This window comes from Gopherus flavomarginatus, chromosome 20, assembly GCF_025201925.1.
Source record: "Gopherus flavomarginatus isolate rGopFla2 chromosome 20, rGopFla2.mat.asm, whole genome shotgun sequence".
NCBI classification, from domain to species: domain Eukaryota; kingdom Metazoa; phylum Chordata; order Testudines; family Testudinidae; genus Gopherus; species Gopherus flavomarginatus.
This window is the reverse complement of record NC_066636.1, coordinates 5,465,975-5,487,966: the sequence shown is the minus strand read 5'-3', so window position 1 is coordinate 5,487,966 and position 21,992 is coordinate 5,465,975. Positions and strand designations below refer to the sequence as shown.

The following is a 21,992-nucleotide window of genomic DNA, read 5'->3' as shown; positions in this document are numbered from 1 at the left end:
TGGGGATTAGGAAATATCTGGAATAGAACCCCTTGCCTCTTAACTCCTCCAGAACCTCCTCTATAGCTCCCATTGCAAGGAGCCTCAAAACCTCTGGCAGAAGGAGTTGCTCGTGAGAGGGATCCCTGAAAAGGGACGAGGAAGAGGGTTGGGAGGGGGGGTTTGAAATAAACTGAAGACGGTATCTAAACTCCACCGTGCGTAGGACCCAACGGTCCGAGGTTAGTTGGGACCACGCAGGGAGAAATGGGGCAAGGCAGTTGTAGAACTGAAAAGGATCCTGGGAGGCCATTGGTACACTGCTCTCGGGGGCACCCTCCAAAGTTTGGTTTTGGTCCCACTGGTGGCTTGGTGGGACCCGAATTGTTACCCCCTTGAGGCCCAGGCAGGGCTGGCGCTACCATTTAGGCAGCCTAGGCAATCGCCTAGGGCGCCAGAATAAATGGTGGGCGCTATTTTGCCGGAGGGGGCGGCAGGCGGCTCCGGTGGAGCTGCCGCAGTGGTGCCTGTGGAGGATCCGGTGCTCCGCGGCTCCGGTGGAGCTGCCACAGTCGTGCCTACGGACGGTCGGCTGCTCGCGCAGCTCCGGTGGACCGCCCGCAGGCATCACTGAGGCAGCTCCACCGAAGCCATGGAGCACCAGACCCTCCGCAGGCACCACTGCGGCAGCTCCAGCGGAGCCGTGGGACCAGCGCGCGGGGCAGCGAAATTGCCGTCCGCCTAGGGCACTCAAACCCCTAGCGCCAGTCCTGGGCCAGACTAACGTCTGCGATTGGTACGACCTCGCCTTCTGGTGAAGTCTTGCCTTGGCCGAAGCGGGGGGTAGAGGCGCTGAGTTTGGGGCCGCAAAGACCGTCTTTGAGTTTGTGGCGTATGCATTCCCAGCGAATGCATAATTACGCAATTGCGTTTTAAACTCTGTAGCCTAGGGTCCATCTTCTGCGAGAACAGGCCCTGGCCATCAAAAGGTAAGTCTTGTATAGTCTGCTGAAGTTCAGGTGGCAAGCCTGACTCTTGCAGCCATGATATATGTCCGCATGGCGATTCCAGAGGCGACCGTTCTAGCTGTCGAATTGGCGGCATCCAGCGAGGCCTGGAGGGAGGTCTGCGCACCTTTCTTCCCTTCCTCCAGGAGTGCTGAGAATTCCTGGCGGGAGTCCTGCGGGACGAGCTCTGTAAACTTCCCTACCACCTCCCAGGTGTTATAGCTGTAGCTACTCAGGAGGGCTTCTTGGTTCGCCACCCTGAGTTGGAGGCCTCCCGCAGAATAGATTTTTCTTCCTAATAGATCCATTCGCCTGGCCTCCCTTGATTTAGGTGCAGGGGCTTGCTGGCCATGGCACTCCCGTTCATGGACAGACCGTACAACCAATGAACAGGGAGGGAGGTGTACATAAAGGTACTCATACCCTTTGGAGGGCACCATGTATTTCCATTCGACCCCTCTGGCTGTGGGAGGTATGGAGGCCGGGGATTGCCAGGTGGTATCCACTCTAGCCTGGATCGAACAAATGAAGGGGAGGGCCACCCTAGTTGGTGTCTCCGCCAACAGTATACTGATTACCGGGTCCTCCACCTCAGGAACTTCCTCTATGGGTAAGTTGATATTAAGGGCGACATGCCGCAAAAGGTCCTTGTGTGACCTGAGGTCGATTGGAGGTGGTCCCGATGTTGACGTCCCCGCCACTGCTTCATCCGGGGAGGAGGAGGATGAAACCCTGGGGACAAGCAGGTTCTGGACTGAACCCTGATCCTGAGGTATGTCTGGAGCCAGTAGATCTTGTGGGTCCGGTATGTGGGCAAGAGAGTCCTCTGTACCAGCTGGGAGAGGTCTGCTAACGGTGGCCTCTGGCGCTCGGGTTTGGAAGGGCCGGAGCGTGATGATATAGGGGGTTCACCCTGGGCTTGGTGATAAGCCCAAGTTGTCCAAAAGGACCACTGATGAGGTCCTTGGTCCCGGCCAAGGGTTCCTTGGGTGAACCTGTTGTGAGTATCCGAATATCCATAGGATGCACTGTCTGCATGGGAGGAGGTAGATGGATGATGAGAAGGCCACGGAGGGGCGGAGACCGTTTGATGCGGGTCCCTGCGTTCACTCGATCTGTCCCCACGCGGTGCCGGAGAACGGTACCGGGAGTGGTATCGGTGCCGGGAATGAGACCGGGACCTGCGACCGGCGCGGTGCCGGGAGGTTGACTGGTGCCTTGAATCGCCGTGCCGAGATCGGCTGCGAGAGGTACGGTGCCGCAAGTGGTGTCGGGACCTAGGGCGGTGCCGAGAGTATCTGGTCGGCGACCGGGACCTCGAACGGTGCCGCGAGTATGACCAGTACTTCGATGGGGAGCGGTACCGGCACTGAGAGCGGCACCGGGACCAGGATCGATGACGGGACCGAGAGTGCCTGTGGGACCTGGATCGGGACCGGCGACATTCAGTGGTACTGGGCGAAGATGGTCTTATGAGGGCCGGCTTGCCTATTGACTGAAGAACCCGCACCGGTGGTGCCGGGGGTTGAGGCAGCTCAGGCTCCGTCAAGGCAATCAAGTCCTGTGCTGTGGAGAACATCTCTGGAATGGAGGGCACGATATGCTCAACCACATCGCGTTCTGGGGAGCTGGTAGGCACCGGACTCGATGGCTCTTGTGAGGCCGGAATCAATGGTGCGGAGGACGTCGGTGCCAAGGCAGTTGTCAGTGCCGGGCGGTCCGACTTAGCTAAGCGCTCAGACTGCGGCGTAGATACAGTAGCCACAGGAGGCTTGTGCTTCTTGCTCCTTGGTGAGAGAGAGCAGTGCCGGGCAGGAGCTTGGGCTGGTAATGGCTGATGTCGAGGAGCCTTCACTGTCGGCGCACGCTCCGGTGCAGAAGAGGCACTTGTTCCCAGTGCCGCAGGCGGTGCCAAAGACGGAGGAGTCAGTGCTGCCTCCATCAAGAGTTGCTTCAGGCGAATGTCCCGCTCTTTTTTAGTCCGGGGCTTGAAAGCCTTACAGATGCGGCACTTGTCCGTGAGATGGGATTCACCCAAACACTTGAGACAGGAGTTGTGAGGGTCTCCTGTGGGCATCGGCCTATGACAGGCCGAGCACGGTTTGAAGCCCGGTGAACCGGGCATGGGTCCTGGTACCGGGTGAGGGGAAGGGGCTAACCCCTGATCCCTCTTAACTATATACAATAAGTACTACAGAACTAATAACTAAACACTAACTATACTTGTAGGAAATCGAACTATATACACAATATAATAGAAACGAGCGAATCGCTAGGGAGGTGGAGGTCAGCTAAGCTGCGCTCCACTGTTCCAACGACCGATATGGCGCCATAGCGGCGCCACTCCAGGGCGTGCCCTGCCGGCCCACCGAGTGTTGCTAGGGTAAAAATCTCTGACGAACGTGCACGCGACGCGCGCACACCTCACTGGAATGGATATGAGCAAGCACTCGAAGAAGAATCAATTCAACCCTTAGCCATTGTTAAGCTTAATCAGTGGCACTCTTTGAGTCTCTCACTATAAAGCACTATAAATGATCTTTTAATCATTCTCCTAGCTCTTCTCTGACCCTCTCCAATTTATCATCTTTCTTGAACTGTGGGCACCAGAACTGGACACAGGAGTCCAGTAGCAATCACACCAATGCCAAATCTAGAGGTGAAATTACTTCTCTGCTCCCACTCACGATTCCCTGCTTTTTGTATCCTGGGGTTGCATTAGTTCTTCTGGTCACAGCGTCACACTGGGAGCTCATGTTCAGCTGATTATCCACTGTGACCCCCAAATCTTTTCGACCGTCACTGCTTCCCAGGATCAAGTACTCCTCCTGTAAGTCTGGCCTACATTTTTTGTTCCTAGATTTACATATTTACATTTAGCTGTATTAAAACTTGTATAATTTGCTTGCACCGAGTTTGCCAAGCAATCCAGATTGCTCTGAATCGGTGACTTGTCCTCTTCTTTATTTACCACTCCCCCAAGTTTTGTGTCATCTGCAAACTTGATCAGTGATGATTTGATGTTTTCTGCTGGGCAGGGGCGTGCATAGGAATTTAGATTCCAGCATTTTTGGAGGGGCAAGTTCTGTGCCCCTGCTGGGGTCCCAGGGACAGAGGAACTGTCAGCTCCTGTCGGGGTTCCAGCACTGGAGGATAGCATGCTCACCCTGCCAGGACCCTATGCCTGGAGGAGCTCGCGTGCTGACCCTGCCAGGGCCCGGAGGCTGGAGGGGCTTGCGCTCTTCCTGCTGTGGCCCCCAAGAATCCAAGGAGCTCTGTGCCCTCTGCCAATTATTGGGGGGCCCATGCCCCTGGTTGCCCTCCCTTTTGCACCCTCCTGCATCTAGGTCATTGATAAAATGGTAATTAGCAATCCCTCTGGAAACACACCTGCTCAGGAGTGTTTCCTCTAATTTTTCCCACCATATGTGGAATGCATCACCTCCACATTGGTGCACACAACAAAATTCATGTTGCGGGGGTGGGCCCGAGGGGTTTGGAGTGTGGGAGGGGCCTCAGAGCTGGGGCAGAGGGTTGGGGTGTGGGGAGTGATAGCTCTGGCTGGGATGAGGGCTCTAGAGTGGGGCTGAGGATGAGGAGATTGGGGTTTGGGAGGGGGCTCAGTGCTGGGGCAGAGGTTTGGGTTGTAGGGGGATGAGGGCTCTGGCTGGGGGTGCAGGCTCTAGGGTGGAGCTGGGATTGAGGGGATTGGGGTACAGGAGGGGGCTCAGGGCTGGGGTTTGGGTGTGGGGGGATGAGGGCTCTGCCTGGGGGTGAGGGCTCTGGAGTGGGGCCAGGGATGAGGGGTTTGGGGTGCAGGCTGCCCCAGGGCTGCAGTGGGGATAGAGGACTTCCCCAAGCCCTCTCTCATTGCAGCAGCTCAGGGTCAAGTTAGAGGCGCCTCTCCCCAGCCATGGCAGCTTCAGTGGGGCTGAGCCAGGCTGGACGGGGGGAGGGGCACCTCTCCCCGCCTGTGTGGCCGTTGCTAGCCTACTTTGCGGCCGTGCGGCTGCGCAGCTTACAGGGAACTTAGCTGCTCAGGGATGATTCCTTAACCATGCTCCAACCAGCTTGTCCATGCTGATTCCTGCCTTGAGTGTGGAGGACCGGACTAGATGACCTCTCAAGGTCCCTTCCAGTTGTATGATTTTATGCAATTATCTAATAGTGCTGGCTGAAAAAGCTTGAAAAAAATTTTTTTCCATCAGACAATGTCAAAATTTAAATTTTCTGTCGGAAATTTAAAAAGAAATGGCAGAATTCTTGTGGTCCATAATGGGGCAGGGAGAGACCATGGTGCATCATGAGAGATGGACAGGGAGCAATGCCCATAAGAGAGAATCAGAGTACAAGGAGTCCAGAACTACAGCTCCCATGTGGTTGCTCAGGCAGGTGCAGAGATTAATGTTGATGTGAAATAAAATGTTTCCTTTCAGAACCCCAGTCTGAAATGTTCAATTTGAGAATATCATAATGTTTGTTTCTCTCTAAATATTTCATTTGGACATTTTTTGATTTAATTTTTTTCAGAACATCAATGTTTTGACATTTTGGACCCATTTGGGGACAAATGGATATATTAAAACATCAGAATTTCCCATGGGATGGAAATTCACCTTACTGATGAGTCAGTCATTTTCTGTCTCTCATGCCTCCATCTAATGTGTATACCTGATGTTTACATCCATGAGTGTGTACACCACACATCTGATGTGTACATCCATGAGTATCTATATCTGTCTCATCTGGAACCTAATCCATTTAATTTATCCATCCATCTGTCTAATGTCTAATCTATCAATCTTTACCTCTAATCGATTTAATCTCCCTGTGCATCAAATCCACCCATCCAGCCATTAAATCAATTTAATCTCCCTAGCCATGCAATCTATCTATTCCTCCCTACAATATACTGAGTCTTTCTCTTTCTCTGATCTAATCTACCAAACCCATGTGTCTATCCATTGTCAATCTATCTAGTCTGTTCTCGGGATTTCTAATGCACTATCCCCATAGTGCCTAGTTGCCAAGGTGCAGTATCTAAGATTATCTGCCTGATGCTAAGCCCCCTCAACATCTCCTCAAGCAGTAGAGTAAGTAGATTGGCTTGTCTTATTGCTGCTTTTGTCAGTAAAGAAACCAAAGCACAGAGCTCACCACAGCCGGATGGTGTCCTCCAGTCATAGACGGTGATGCCCTGTTTCTTGCAGATGGCTGCGTAGGCCTCCAGCGCCTGGCACAGGATGTTCTTGGCTCCCCCGTTCAGACACACATCATAGATGCAGCTGTCAAAAATGTCCTCCGGGCTCACTTTGGGGTGACACTCTCTGAAGGGCCCTCCTGGTGCTTTGCTGATCAAACCACAATATTCGTTGCCCCCATAGGTCTCCTTCTTGCTCTCATCGCACGTTGGGCATTTCCCTTTGCAAACATCCCAGCAGAAAGGGTCCTGGTCTTTGACTTTCCAGCCCTTGGCCCATTCCACGATGGAGGAGACTCTGGTGCCATTGGGTGACATCATGTCATCTCCACTGTTTTGGTTGAAATCCCCACAAAGGCCGCACATGGCCCCATAATAGCTGCTGGGGAGGGTGATGATCAGGTGCCAATTCCAGTCATACGATACCTGCAGACCAAAGTCTGTCTGCAGGATAGCATTGAGACCGCTCTGGTAGAGCTTGATTTTACCATCTTCAAGGGTCACCGGCAAGCTGGTGGTCACGTCATTGATCTAGAGATAGGAGGAAAAAACCAATGGTTATTTCTCTTTTCATCTCACCTATTATAAGAGTTCTGCTCCTCTGGTCCTTTTTGTATGAATGGAACAAAAAAGATTTTGCCATTCTCCAAAATATATTTGGTATCTATCTATCTATATATGCATGAGGATGGAGAGAAAAAGAGATGTCTGTGGGGGATAGACAGAGTGATGGATAGATGTGTATGGGGATGGATAGATAACGAGCTTTGTACAGAGATGGAAGGGAGGATGGATACACAGGTATGAGAATAGATAGATAGATATGTAGGAGGATGGAAGGGGAGATAGATTCAAAGATAGATATATTTGGGGGTGTGGATCAGGAGATGTGTTTATTCCAATCATTTTTGCATTTTCTACTCACTCTGATTTTCCCAACTTCGTTCTTGTAGATAGCAATGTTGTACCCGTAGACGTAGATGTTGGTCAGGCGCACGTAGGAGACAGCCTGATTACCCCCCCTGTTGTCATTCTTCTCATTGATGGTGAAGGGCACCAGGGTGGGGTCAGTCCCACAGTACTTGGCAATGGTGTAGGTGCAGGTGCCCTGGAAGTCAAAGTTCAGCCCATCAAAGGTGTGATAGTGCGGGTCCCCCCAGCCCCAGCAGGTTCCAGTGTAGCTGGGAACACACGTTGCACGGCCGTTCTCAATCTTGCATGTCTCCTTGGTCCGGCACTTCAGAACTTTGCAAGGATCTGAAAGGGAAGAAATCCCAGGAGTCCATGAGTGAGAGCTAGATGCCAGGCAAGCTTGGTTCAGCATAGGCTCAGTTATTGTCTGGAACCAACTGGCCCACCAAAGTCATTCAGAAGAGGGGCCAACCAGAGAACAGTCAATGACAGACAGTTTGCTACAGATGAGAGACCTAGACTATATGTCCCTGCTCAGTGATTGATGAGGAAGAAATTCCCTTGGCTTCTGTAGAATCATGGAATCAGATGGTTAGAAGGGACTGAAAGGGTCATGTAGTCTAACCTCCTGCTAAGATGCAGGATTGAAGCTCTGCCTGAGTAGGATTAAGTAAATAGATAGAGAAAGGACCTCAACATTGGACCTAAAAGGCAGGAACAGAGGAGACTTTTATTTACCTCTTGACTGTCAAGTCCCTGATCCAAAAGCCAAGGATAAAATCCATTACTTGATTTCACATCTCTTGCCTCCCAGCCCCCCATCTCCTACCCTTATAACTCATTAGATCCCACTCCCCTCCTAGAACTAGGGATAAAGCCCAGGAGAATTGGCTCCTAGCCCCCCTGCTCTAACCACTTGACCCCACTCCCCTCCTAGATCTAAGGATAGAAACTCTACTCTGGGCGAGACCCTCAGCTGTTGTGACTCGACTGAGTCTGCTCCAATGTCCAGTTCTACAATCATCTCTCTTCTTCTTTCACTCACTCTCTTTTACCTTTGTTGATACATTGCATGACTCCATCTCTGATCTCACAGGTTTCATCACTGGCACAGCTGTGGGCCTCGCAGGTGAATCCTTGGGCAGGAATGCAGGTGCAGCTTTGCTGGCACTTCTTCTTCAGGACCGTGTTGTTGGGCTGTTTGAAAAAGGGAGAACTAATACAATGTAACCCAGACAAACATAGTTTTACAGTGAGGAAGTTTTCAGTTATATGTAGCCCATGTATGGGTACAGAAATCGCATCTCTTGTCTCCCAGCCTCCCTAACTCACTAGATCTCACTCTTCTCCTAGAGCCAGGAACAGAACCCAGGAGTCCTGGCTCCCCACCCCCCCATTGCTCTTTTCTTTACCTCTTGACTGTCAAGTCCCTGATCCAAATGCCAATGATAAAATCCCTGACTTGATTCGACAGAAACCCCATTCTCCTTGAGAGCTGGCTATAGAACCCAGGAGTCCGGGGTCCCTGCCCCCTTTTGCTCTAAACTACTAGGCCCTACTCTCCTCCCAGAGTAAGGGATAGAAGCTATTAGTTATCATTCCCAGCCACCCTGCTCTAATCCACTAGACCCAACTCCACTTTCAGAGCCAGGGATCATGGAAAGAGAATTGTACCATTAGTGTCGTTTGCCTTTCTATAGAGATTTATGTATTGGCCATTAGCAATTGACAACGGTCTGATCCAACATGGCCAATAAGAGCAGGGCGTGGAGGAAGCGAACAGATAGGAGTTAATACCCCAGCAGGGGGCGGTACCTTGTAATATAGCCCCATGTTGAAGCACCCACAGCTCTGCAGAGGCACACAGCCCTGGCCGTCGAAGAGGAAGCCATCGTCGCACTGGCAGCCTTCGGCGCAGGTGTCTGGGCACTTCCTGGCGTCGGTGATCCTGGCACAGGTAGTGGTGCAGAGGTCCGCGCACAGCTCGTAGTGACCGTTGGCCGGGCAGCGCAGAGCTAAAGCAGAGAGAGAAGTAATTGATGGCTGGAGGGATCTCACCCCACAGCTTAGAGGGACAGACATGAAGGAGAGGAGAATCTAACTGGGACGAGAGGAGCAGGTCTCCTTTGTAACGGAACAAGAAGTTGTTGGTCCCACCTAAAGGAGTCTCTGAAGAAGCCCAGAGGCCTGGAATGAGATACCTAGAATTGCTGTCCCCGCCCCCCCAAGGGAGGCGGAGCGACTGGGACAGGCCCTTGTGCTACACTAGCATCATGGCACTTACGGCAGAAGGAGGCGCTCCTCCAGGGCTGGATGGTGACCCGGGCCTCTTGGCAGGCTGTCACGTAGCTGTGGATGCTCTGGCACAGGACCTGGGAGTCTCCGTTGCCCAGGCACAGATCATACAGGCAGTTGTTGAAATACACAGTGGGGCTGACCGCGCTGTGGCAGGCGGCGAAGGGGCCATCGGAGGCCGTGAGCAGACCACAGTACTTGCGCTGTTTGAAGAAGTCCCTCTTTCTCTCCTTGCAGACCGGGCAGCTGTTCCCGGCGCAACCGTCCTCACAAGCCACCCCCGGGATCGGGACTTTCCAGGCAGAACCGAATGCTGCCATGTTAGGGGCCGCCCTGCCATCAGGGAGCAGGAACTCATCGTCCCGACGCCCGTTGTAGTTTCCGCACAGGCCGCACATCTGGCCCTGGTAGTTCCCTGGGATGGTGACTCTGGCATGGTAAACCAGGTCAAAGCTCACGGTGAGGCCGAAGTCCGTTTGCACCAGCACGTTCCCGCCATGCTGATATGCTTGGAGCTGCCCATCGGCCACAACCACAGGAAGGTTGTGGGACACCCCGTCTACCTGGAAGAGACAGAGCATTCCCTGTGAGCCAGGAGAGTGGATGCTGTAGGGGTGGGTTATGGGCACAAGACAGGGTCTCGGTAACACCTGGGCAAATCTGTAGTGACTCCACTGAACTCAGTTAAGTTAGGGCCAGATTCTCATTTCACTGATCCCAAGGTAAAACCACAGTCACTTCTTTCAGTGTAACAGGGGCAGGTCTGGATCCTGATCTCAGTTCCCTGAGGTTAATCTGCAATCATCCACTCACTGCAATGGGGTGAGGACTGGATTCTGGTGTCACTTGTACCATTCAAAATCCATAGTCCACTTTTTTCAGTGTGAGGCTTCTGGATGTACACTGGTGTCAATGAGGTCAGGATCACACACTCAGTCTTTGACCCCAGTTGGGGTCTCCCCAGAGAGTTAATTCTAATGACTGACCTGTGAGACAAGTGTCTCTTGCATTGCCACATCACTGGGGCTGCCCCTTGGCTGGTTTCAAACCCATGGGATCACCATGAGCAGGACTTACCATGACAAGCCCCTTCTTGTTCTGCAACAGGGTGAGTGTGAGCCCATAGACCTCCACGGATACCAGCTTAGTGACAGACACCTTGCCATTGCCCCAGGGCACATTCTCCACCTTCACGGCAAAGGACGTCAGGTTCCCGGTGTTGGTGCAGGTCTTGGCCAGGATGTAGGTGCAGGTGCCTTGGAAATCGAAGGCAACTCCATCGAAGGAGAGGTAGTGGGGGTCTCCGGCTGCGGAGCATGTTGCAGATCCGACAGGCTGGCATTTCCGGACACCATTCATCAACTTGCACTCCTCATTAGGGCGGCAGGACAACCCCTTACACAACACGTCTCCGCTGGCCTGGCACACACATTGCTCCTGGCACGTTGGGTGGAAAGTCTCCCCAGCCTTATAATAAAATCCCAGGTAGCCACATCCACATTGGGATATAGGGACGCACTCATCACCGCTGAGCACAAAGCCCTCATCACACACGCAGCCTTCCCAGCACTGGGACGAGCACTGAACTGGGGTGTAGAGGCTGCTGCAGGTCGACTGGCAGCCCCGGGCACAGACCTCGTAGTGGCTGTTTTGGGCACAGGAGAGACCTGCCATTGAAACAACAAGACGTTAGCATCCCATGAAAGAGAACTAGATGGATTCTGAACTATGTAACAATGTAAGGGCTGGAGAAGGGCACCTGATGACAGCCCTGGACAACGGAGTCTGTTGCATGCAGTATGGGAAGCTGCTGGGCAAACTTCCATCATATTATGCCTTGCCAGTATGTTGTTGTTGGACCCCTTGTCAGAGGAGAGTTCAGTATCCATGGTCCATTCAGCTTTTGACCTCTTCTGACACTGGCAACTCAGGGGTATTTAGTTCCAGTTATTACCGTGAGCTCTGTGACAGACTCATTTGTCCAATAAGGACCTGCATGAGATTCACATGCTCATGAAATACAGGCCCCATATCCCATTCCCTGGACAACCCACACTGGGTCAACTTCTCACCCCCAGGCAGGGCCTGGAATTTGAATTTGCACCCTCCAGGCGACAGGCCCTGAATTCCAATTCCCTGCGCCTGAGCCAGTTATTTCCCGTGTCTTGGGGTCAGATCAGAGCTGGTGCCCCCTAGAGGGGAAAAGCCCCATATCATCTCCCATGCTCACCCTGAGCTGGCCAGTCCCCCAACCCTGGGGCTGGATCAGAGCCCGCACCCCCTAGGGCAGAAACATCTTATATCCCCTTCCCTGAACACCAACCAACTTGTCTTTCCCTTGAGCAAACACCCTCTTTTCTTTCCCTCGTGCATTAACTTTCATCCCAGAAGCTGGTCCCAAGCTGCTTCCACTTACTGCAGAAGGAGTTGGTCCTCCAGGCATAGATAGTCACCCCAGCAGCATGGCAGGCTGTGGCATAGCTGGTGATAAGCTGGCATATCACAGCTTGTTGGCCTTTGAAGAAGCAATAGTCGTACACGCAGTCTTGGAAGTAGCCGTCGGGGTCGACTTTGCTGTGACACTCTCGGAAGGGGCCGCTCTTGTCTAGGAGGATCCCACACTCCCCATTCATTCCTCTTTGGCGTCTCTCAACAGCCTCTAGATCTGAGCACTCATCCTTGGCAACCTCCACGCAGCCGGGGATATCTTTCACCTTCCAGCTCTGCCCAAAGACCGTTGGGTTTGGGGCCAATGTGCCGCCCCTCATGGTCAACTCATCACCCTTGTCCCCGTTGAAGTTCCCACAGAGACCGCACACGGCCCCCGCGTAGGTGCTTGGAGCAGTGACAGTGATCCGGCCCTGCCAGTCAAAGGCGACGGTGAGACCGAAGTCAGTCTGGACCACTGCTTCCTGTCCCCTCCGGTATATGGAGATCTTGCTGTTGTTGGTGCTATATGGTAGGTTGATCAGCACGCTGTTCACCTGGGATCAATGCCATGGGATCAGTGAGAACGGTTTGACACTAAGCAAGCAACTCTGAACCTGCAGAACCCTGTCCCTAAATAACTTTACAGGTAGAGCTGGTTGAAAACAAAACCCAAATGGTGAATTTTGATTTCATTTTCATTCTCTTCATTTTTTATTTTCCTTTTTTAAAAAACTCTTTTTAACCATGTTTTTAACTATGTTTCCTTTTGGAGGTTAAGTAGGTTTTGAAAATGAAATTTTATTGATTCCAGAACCAAACATTTTCAATTTGGGAACGTTTTTGACTTCTAAAAAATTCCCACCATTTTGTCATCAGAGTGACTGATTAAAATTGCCAATACAAACCTCCTCCCAAACGAAGCGCAATGCACAATCACCAATGACTGGAGACAGAAGAAGAGATAGAGGTACAATGACAAAATGCCAAAGAAAGAAAGTTATGGCAACTAAACACAAAAAGAGAAGAAACAGAGAAAGGCTGACAAACATAGAAAAGGAAGAAAGCTAATGAATCTGAGGACAAATAACTTGCAAAAGCTGGTCAGAATTCTCCATCAGAATGATTTTTGCAGCAGAAAATGCCGTCAGAAAATTTTGATTTCCTGAAAAAAAAATCTATTTTCCTGACAAGAAAACCAAAATGAAATATTCATTTTGGGTCAATTCGATCTGAACTGGAATATTTCATTTTTAACTGCCTCACAATGTTTCATTTTGAGTCAGTTAAAAAAAAATTAAGCTCCTTTTTCCCATGGCACATTGCCTTATGGGAGCTGTAGTTCTAGTTCCCATTCTCTCCTATAGGCTGGACTCCCTGGAGGACAACAGCTCCCTGTGATAGATTTCCACTGTTTGGAGCATCATGGATATCACATGACTCTGGTTGTATTATGGGAGATATAGTCCCCCAGGAGAAAATGGTGTCAAGAATTAGAGCTCCCATAAGGCAATAGGGAAGTATGATTTAGTCTTGAAATGTTGCTGAAATAGCTGGATCAGAACATTCCTGTTTGAGTTGCTTGAAGTGTTTCATTCACTTGAACATATTAAAATGTAATATTTTGACATTTCAACTTTTTACCCCATTTTGGGATGAAAACACAATTTGGAAAGATCTAAGTTTCCTGTGAAGTTCACAGTCCACATTTCACTCAGCTCCGCTTGCCATGCGGACATACATGGAGAAGCCTTATTAATATAGCAGCAATGCGGAAAGTAAGGTTCAGCTGATTATCTACATGAAATTACATCTGAGCTGGGGAAACTGAGCAGGATTGCCAAATGTCCCATTTTCAACCGGATAGTCCAGTCGAAAAGTGGACATGCCGGCCACCTGTGGGAGCAGTGTGGAGCCAGGGCAGGCAGGAGGCCTGCCTTAGCCTTGCTGGGCCACCAACCTGGAGCCACCTGAGGTAAGCGCCTCCTGGCTGGAAAGCACATCCTGAACCCCCTGCCCCAGGTCTGAACCCCCTCCTGCACCCTAACTCCCTCCCAGACCCTGCACACCAACCACCTGCCCCAGGTCAGAACCCTCTCCCACACCCAAACACCCTCCTAGAGCCCGCACCTCCTCCTACCCACTAATGCCCTACCCCAGCCCTGAGCCCCATCCTGCATTCCAAACCCCTCATCCCCAGCCCCACCCCACAGCCAACACCCCCAACCGGAGCCCTCAGCCCCTCCCGCACCCCAATCCCCTGCCTCAACCCAGAGCCCACTCCTGCACCCTGAACCCCTCATTTCTGGTCCTACCCCAGAACCCTCACCCCTAGCTGGAGCCCTCGCCCCTTCCCGCACCCCTACCCCCTGCCCCAGCCCAGTGAAAGTGAGTGAGGGTAGGGGAGAGCAAGTGATGGAGGGAGGGGGGCTGCAGTGATTGGGGGCAGGGCCTCAGAGAAGGGGCAAGGCAGGTCTCAGGGAAGGAGCAGGACAGGGGGCGGGCAAGGGTGTTCAGTTTTTTGCAATTACAAAATTGGTAGCCCAATTGGAAGGGCTCGAGTGGACAAGGAAGGGGGCTGCTGGGCAGGCAGCGCAGAGGGAGGTGGAAGGCTGCCGTGCAGGAGGGCTGCCTCCTAGTTCATTGGGGCTGCTCCTGGGTGGCTACAGTGCTCTTCTGACCTGGACTACCAGGCAGCTCGCTGGGGGTGGGATTGCAAGTCCGCTGGGGCTGCTCACCCTAGAGTTCAAGGGGGAGAGCAGTGAGTGATGCGGGAGCGGGGAAAGAGGAGCGAATCGGGGACGGGGCCTTGGGGGGAAGAGATGGGGAAGAGCGTCCAGTTTTCAGAAATAAGAAGATTGGCAACCCTAGAACTGAGAGAGAAACAGATGTGGGTCATGTCCTAGCTGGATGCAGCTCCAGACAACTCCAAATTATAGCTGGGAGAATAACAGGTTTTTCAGTTTGCTGGCAATTCCAAAACCAAAAAACAAACAAACAAACAAACAAACAAAAATCACATCGAACCAAAATGAAAGGTTCCAAAATTTTCAGTGAATGAAATATTTGGGGGAGGGGAACTAAACTTTCCATTTGACTCAAAAGAAAATATTTTGGTTGAATTTCAAGCACGTCTTGTGTTTAATTTTATTTCTAAAACTGTCATAAAGGAAAATTTGAAATTAAGAGTAATTTTGAACTGAATTTTTGTTTTAAAATGTCAGAATGGAACATTTGATTGGGTTTTTTGTTAAGGTTCTTTCCAATTGAAACAATTTGGTGAAACTGACACAATCTCAAAGTGTTTTCGTTTCGCCAAACCTGCACTTTTTACCAAAAAAGTTTTGGTATGAAAACCGTTAGCCACCTCAAGTCCAAAATATACATCGGAAATTTCAGTGTATGTTGAAAATGTGGTTGAATTAAACATCTAATCACAGTGTCCTGGGTAAAAGAAAACGTAAATTGAGTGAACTCAGGAAAGAAGAAAAGAATGACGACTGACCACAGGAAAAAAAGAAAGGTTCGTGGCTAAACATGGCAAAGGAAGACAGGTCTGATGACTGACCAGGAAAGGGCAGAAAGGTTTGATAAACTCACCACGACTCTGCCGGGATTTTCCCTGCTGATAACAATGTCAACCTCATAGACTTTGACCTGCACAACTTTGGTGAAGGACACGACTTGGCTGCCCCGATGGTCGTTCTGAACTAGGACCTGGAAATCCACCAGGTCCTGGCTTTTGATGCACAGCCCGGCGAACTGATACAGGCAGGTGCCCTGGAAATCAAACTTCTTCCCGTCAAAGCTGATGTAGTGAGGATCCCCCGAAGCTGAGCAGGTTCCGTAGCTGCTGGGATAGCAGTTCTGGATGCCATTCTCTACCTGGCACTGCTCCCCAGTCCTGCACCCTGAGGCCTGGCAGCTCACTTGCCTGGTTTGGGGGTCACAGAGGCACCGTCTGGTGCAGGTGCAGTCCCCCCAGAATTGCTCTCCAAGATCATACAGATGCCCCTGGAACTTGCACCCACATCCAGCCTTGGGAATGCATTTCCCAGCGTCCAACACGAAGCCCTCGTTGCACTGGCAGGTCTCCACGCAGGGTGAGGAGCAGTTGTTAGGGGCTGCTTGGTCATTGCAGGTGGCAGGACATGCAGAGCCACAAGCCTTATACTGGCTATTCTCCGGGCAGGGCAGAGCTGTCAAAGGAACAGGACACTGAGATCTCTGGGAATATTGCTCCCCTGTAGCATTAAACAGTTTGGCACTGGTCTGAGGAGCCCAGCTGGAAATTCTGCATCATAGCAGCCTCTAATGATACTCCTGAACCTACAGTGAGCTCTGACCCATAGAACTAGAGATGTCATAGCCTCTATCACCTTCAGTCCATGGCTTTGTCCAGTTTACCTTTAAAAGAATGAAGTAATGGGGCTCCCACCCATCCACTAGAGAAGATAATTCTATAGGCTGATAGACTTCATCGTTTTCCCTTTGCTCCATCTTGTCCCATTACTGTTAGATATACCCACTGGGAGTATTTCCCCTAACCACTTCCTCCCTCCTCACATCCTCTGATCAGGTTGTCTCATCCACTGCTTATACCTAGTCTACATGAGAAAGGGTATGCTAGTATACCTATACTAGCAGACTCCCCTAGTCGGGATACTGCTTATACCAGCAAAAGAGTTTTTATGCTGATATAGCTCATACCATTTCCCCAAATGAATTAAGCTATAATGGCAAAAGGTCTTTGCTGGGTCCTGTGTCCAGCTGTGGTCACCCATGTTGAAGAAAGATCTAATCAGACTGGGGTAGATGCAGAGAAGGGCTAGTAGGATGCTATGGGGAATGGAGGACCTGTTTTAAGAGAGTAGACTAAAAGAGCTTCGCTTATTTAACATAGCAAAGGAGAGGATTAGGTGCTGACTCCGTGGGTGCTCCAGGGCTGGAGTATCCAGGGGAAAAAAACAGTGGGTGCTCAGCACCCACTGGCAGCCCCATCGATCAGCTCCTGCCCCTCCACTCAGTGCCTCCCACCCGCCGGTGATCAGCTCTTCAGATGCATGCAGGAGGTGCTGTGGAGGAGGGGGAGAAACAGGGCAGACAGAGGCAGGGCAGGGTGGAGGTTTGGGGGAAGGGGTGGAGTGGGGGCAGGGTCTGGGGTAGAGAGGGGGTTCAAGAACCCCCGGAGAACTCAGAAAGTCGATGCCTATGATGTGATTGCTCTCCATAAATACATCGAGGGAGAAAAGGTATTTTAACGAAAGGACAACATTGACACAAGAACAAAGGAGACTAAACTGGCCATGAGTCAGTTTACACTTGAAATTAGAAGGTTTCTTAACATCAGAGCAGAGTGAAGTTCTGGAACAGATTTTCAATAGGAGCAATTGGGTAAAGGACCTACCTAATTTGAAGTTGGAGCTTGATAAAATCATGAATGGGATTGTATGATGGGATGGCTGCAACAGGAGGGACTGAAAGCAATGATCCAGTCCTACGTTTGCCAGTATAATTGCGTCGACACTTGGTTTTTTTGCCACTATAAAAATGTCACAAAGAATCACAGTCCTAACTGCCATTATTATACTGGCAAATGTTTCAGGCATAGACCTGGCCTAAGTCATCAGTTAGCCAAGCTATGCACAGGCACACCTTTGACTGTTTCCTTTTTATTCAGTCCCCCCACTTCTTTACATTATTTGCATTAGCCATTTTTCACATTCCCCCAACAGCCAAGGGTGAGGCCAGAACCTCTGCTGAAATCAAAGAAATCATGCCGATTTCCACCAGGGAAGGAACTGTCTCATTATCATTAGTTTATAGGTACCTAACAAACAGCACAAGTATTAAAAGAAGACAGAGATTCAAAAGAAGCCAACTGGGGACCACTGAGGTTTGATACAGAGAGATCAATTCTCATTTTGATTTTCCAAAGCCACTTAAACATCTATCTGTGCAGTCCTACCATATCCATGATATCTCAGAGTCTCTATGATATTTACACTCAGTTTTACGAATCACTTTAGATCTCTTGGGGGACCTGTTCCCATTTTGCCATTGTCTTCAAACTCTGCTACTAAAACCTCCTGCCTTAAGGTCATGCTGGGTATACTCACAGCACCCTGTGGGTGTCCTCCAATCAGAGATGGCAACCCCCTCTCTCCGGCAGGCATCGGCGTAGCTCATCAGTGCCTGGCACAGCATCTCCTTCAGGCCGTCGTTCATGCACAAGTCATAGACGCAGTTGTCCAGGTAGATTTTGGGATCAATCACGGAGTGGCACTGGCTGAAGGGGCCACTCGCTTCTCTGGTGATCCAGCCGCAGAAGGGCTCAGCTTTGTACCTGCCGACCAGCTCTGGGGAGCAGCTCTTGCACGCCCCATGGCAGTCGTCCCAGCAGAACCTGTCCCCATCCTCCACCTTCCAGCTCTTCCCGAACTCCACGGGGCTAGCAGCCAGCGCCCCCGTGGGGGTGGCAAAGTCATCGCCAGGTTCCCCATTGTAGTTGCCACACAGGCCACACATGCTCTCAGAGAAGCTGCTGGAGATCTTCACCACCAGGTAGCTGTTCCAGTCATAGGAGACCCTCAGGGAGAAGTCAGTCTCAATGACCACAGAACCTCCACTCTGATACACCTTCAGCTTCCCCTCAAGCAGGGAGATGGGAAGGCGGGAGCGCTGGGCGTTCACCTGGGAAGGGAACCACAAGATGCAGACATTGTTTTGGGTGCATTACCCAAAGGAATCTGGCACAATGAAGTACTTTCTGGCCCTGCACTGAGGCTGCTATGTGCCACTGCAGTACAAATAATAAATAATAATAGGTTGAGATTTGCAAGCTTAGCTAGGGGATTTAGCCACGCAACTCCCATTAATTGCAATGTGGTTACATACCCAAGTCACACAGATTTTTCAATATAAAGCCACCATGTAGCTTGTCATGCTCTGCTGAAGACAGAGGTAGAGAGTTACATGAGCAGAATTGTGAGAGGGAGGGGATCCCAGAGCTGGAATAGTAAAGCCTGCCTTGTGCAGGAGGTCAGACTAGATGATCATATTGGTCTCTTCTGACCTATGGGTCTATGAGTCTATGTGCGGCTGTGGGGGTAGCCTAGGGCTGGGATAGTGGGGTGGGGGTGGAGAGACTGTGGGGCTGGATTGATGATCACCAGCAGATCTGTGTGTATATAGGGAGCCTAGAGCTGGAGTTGCTGGGGAACTGTGAGTTGAGATAAAGAGGCACTGGCACTGCTTTGTGTGAGGAGAGCCCAGAGCTGGATTAGCAGCGGGCTGTGGGTCAGGACTGAGGGGCATTGGCACAGATGAAGGGGAAGGAGGGGAAGGGGAAGTAGAGATGAAGGGGAAGGGAGGCTGGAATAGCAGTGAGTCGTTGTTCAGATCTGAAGTAGAAATGTGAATCTCTGTAGTAAAACTTTCCAGCAGCTGCCTCTAGCAAATGCGATTTTATGCTAGCATCACCAAATCTACCCTTAAAACATAAGCAGAAAACAAAGTATCAGAATTTATTCACATTGCGCTCTTACCCTCACAAACCCAGTCTCATATCTGGCCACTGAGACAGTGACATTATAGACTTCAACCGTCACATAACCAACATAGGAAACACGCGTGTTGCCCCTGTTGTCGTTCTTGGCCTTGACACTGAATGACGGGAGAGTTGAGTCTGAGCCACAGGCCTTGGCGATGGTGTAGGTGCAGGTGCCCATGAAGTCGAAATTCCGCCCATCGAAGGTGTGATAATGTGGGTCTCCCTGAGCCCAGCAGGTGGATTCTGACTCAGCCACACACTCCAGGCGGCCATCTACAATCTGACACGTCTCTTTCTTCCTGCATTGAACAGTGCTGCAGGACAGGGTTGGGTTACCTAGAAAGAGTCAACTGGCCAGTTATACAAGAACTCACTTATGCCATGTAGTGGCAGGCACTGAAACAATCTGTTTGTTTGCTGTGCATTTTTCAGCCACTAGCAGTCTCAGTGCAGGATGAGGGGGGCGGTAAACAAAGGTGACAAAGCTTGATTTCAAGCTGTGTGCAGTCTCTTTGTGTATATGTGTTGCCATATCCCATTCTATGGAGGATTGGGGGAGGGAGGGTGGCTTTTACTTACACCCAAAATTGACTTACTGTGTGCACAAACGCCTGATGAGCCATATCCACCGTGATCGTTCCCTCCAAAGCTCAGCAGACCGAAGGGAGAGGTCGGGTGCTGTATGGAAAGGGCACTAATCCCTATGCCGAAGCTGTACTCTCCCCAAGAATACTCCGTGCCGGGGATCTGCCTCCACTGGACATTTTCTATGGCTCTCTGATCAGAGATGATCCTGCCTGACTCTGAGCTCTTGACTACGATCACCACATGGCTCTCAAAATTCTTCACTCCATCAATGTGGTAGGATTGGCAGTAGTTTGTGACGGGTGGGATGTTGATGAGGAACGGGTCATATGTGGATTTCCCATTTTTAGCACCAGTGAAGAAGAGAAGAACCTGGATGCCAGCGCTAGCAGAGATGTAAAGTGGTTGAGAGACTCGGACTTCAAGCTGAACAACCCGCCCAGCCAATATGTTGCGGGAAGCTCGTGTGGGCCCTGACTGATAGTCAATGCGAGTGTTTTGGGAGGCGACGATGTACGCAATGTCATACTTGTTCTGGAAGGACAGAGGAGGGATGATGTATGTGCTGCCCCAGCTGGAGACAGGCAGGAGCTGCTCGACAGCCTGATCACAAGCGGTGTTTTGGACAGCACAGCTGTGCCCAGTCAAGACGGCCACATGTTCCCGAGACTTGATCTTGGTGCCAGATAAATCTGCAGAGCTTTGCAGTTGCAAGGCTTGGTAGGGGGCGAGGGTAACAGTGAGTTTACGCCCAGAACCATAGATCCGCCGTTGGAAAATTACAGCCCCTTTCAAATAAATATCAACTGTAGTGGGAGCCTGCCCTGCTACGACAGCAAACTCTTTGTAGGTGCCTCCATATATGCCAGGGGGAGTTACAACATAATATGCAGTACCCAGCTTCTCAATGGGATACACTAGAGTGGTAGCAATGGAATTGGGCTTTGAGTTAACAGACAGGACAGAGATGTCTTTGTCAGCCTGAATCAGGATGGTTCTATCAAACATTTTGCTCCCAAACATCTCTACCGAGGCTGGGATCTGCACGGTCACCGTCTGTCCTTCTCCAACAGGCGTCACTCGTTGGAACATACCCTTGTTCACCGTCACAGTAACCGTAGTGGAGGCATGGTAACCAGTGATGAACAGTTTGCAATCTGTGCTGACACTTTTGACATGGTTTTGCATGAAGACCGTAATGAATTCTTTCCCACGGAAACTTGCTCTGCAAAGACCTGAAAGTAACAGATTGTGGGTTAAGAAAGAGGATCAGAAACCCCACACCAAATCACAGCTGGGAAAAGAACCCCAGTGTCCCAACTTCCAGATTCACTGCTCTAACCAAGAGCTACTAGTCACCCACCCACGTAGGGAATAGAACGCTGGAGTCCTGATTCCTAGGCCCTCTTAGTTCATCCCTGAACCCAACTTTCCTTCCATGATTTAAAAATAGATATGAGAAGTCCTGATTCCCAGACACTTCTGCTTTAACCATTAGACTATCACTCTCCTGCTGGAGAACAGAGAACATGCAGAAGAAGACTATCATGAAGAAGAGCAAATACAAGGACCTAATAAAAGTGAAGAAAAATAAGAAGGTTAAATGTGAAAAATATGAAGAAAGCAAATCAACCACTGCAGAGATGCCTGAATTTGAAAAACAAGAAACACTGAATATGAACACAACGAAGAAGACTACGGAGAAGTTCCAGAAAACCAAGAAGATGAGAACCAAACATGAAGAAACTCAAAGCTGATGGAGAAGAATGACTGAGCGTTAATGAGAGAAAAGATTGAGCAAGAAGAAGCTAGAACAAGATGAAAAGTGAGTGTAATGCTGACAGACATTGGTGGGTGGGGATCAAATGCGGACCTCTAGAGGTTAGTGCATGAGCCTCTAAAGCATAAGCTAAAAGCCAACTGGCTGTTAGCTAAGGCTGCAGAGCACTCATTTTATCTCTCTCTCTAAAGGGTCTCAGTGCCACTAGATGGGACAGAACATCGCACCCAGGAGGTGTGTGGGTTACATGAGCAC

The 21,992-nt window shown here is 50.6% G+C and overlaps 1 protein-coding gene across 1 annotated transcript in view; it reads right to left on the bottom strand.

Annotated features, from left to right (window-relative positions):
* Positions 1-21,145, bottom strand: part of LOC127038386 (IgGFc-binding protein-like) — an 85,640-nt gene extending 64,495 nt beyond the window's left edge. The window contains exons 1-11 of the mRNA XM_050930965.1: positions 19,969-21,145; positions 19,368-19,708; positions 17,940-18,513; positions 15,421-16,019; positions 11,810-12,377; positions 10,467-11,060; positions 9,383-9,952; positions 8,914-9,113; positions 8,154-8,295; positions 7,112-7,443; positions 6,144-6,717 (exon numbers count right to left, since the gene is read on the bottom strand). Of these exons, the coding sequence (XP_050786922.1) occupies positions 6,144-6,717; positions 7,112-7,443; positions 8,154-8,295; positions 8,914-9,113; positions 9,383-9,952; positions 10,467-11,060; positions 11,810-12,377; positions 15,421-16,019; positions 17,940-18,513; positions 19,368-19,708; positions 19,969-21,145 (5,671 nt within the window). The remainder of the gene's footprint in view (positions 1-6,143; positions 6,718-7,111; positions 7,444-8,153; positions 8,296-8,913; positions 9,114-9,382; positions 9,953-10,466; positions 11,061-11,809; positions 12,378-15,420; positions 16,020-17,939; positions 18,514-19,367; positions 19,709-19,968) is intronic.
* Between the last annotated feature and the right edge of the window lie 847 nt (positions 21,146-21,992).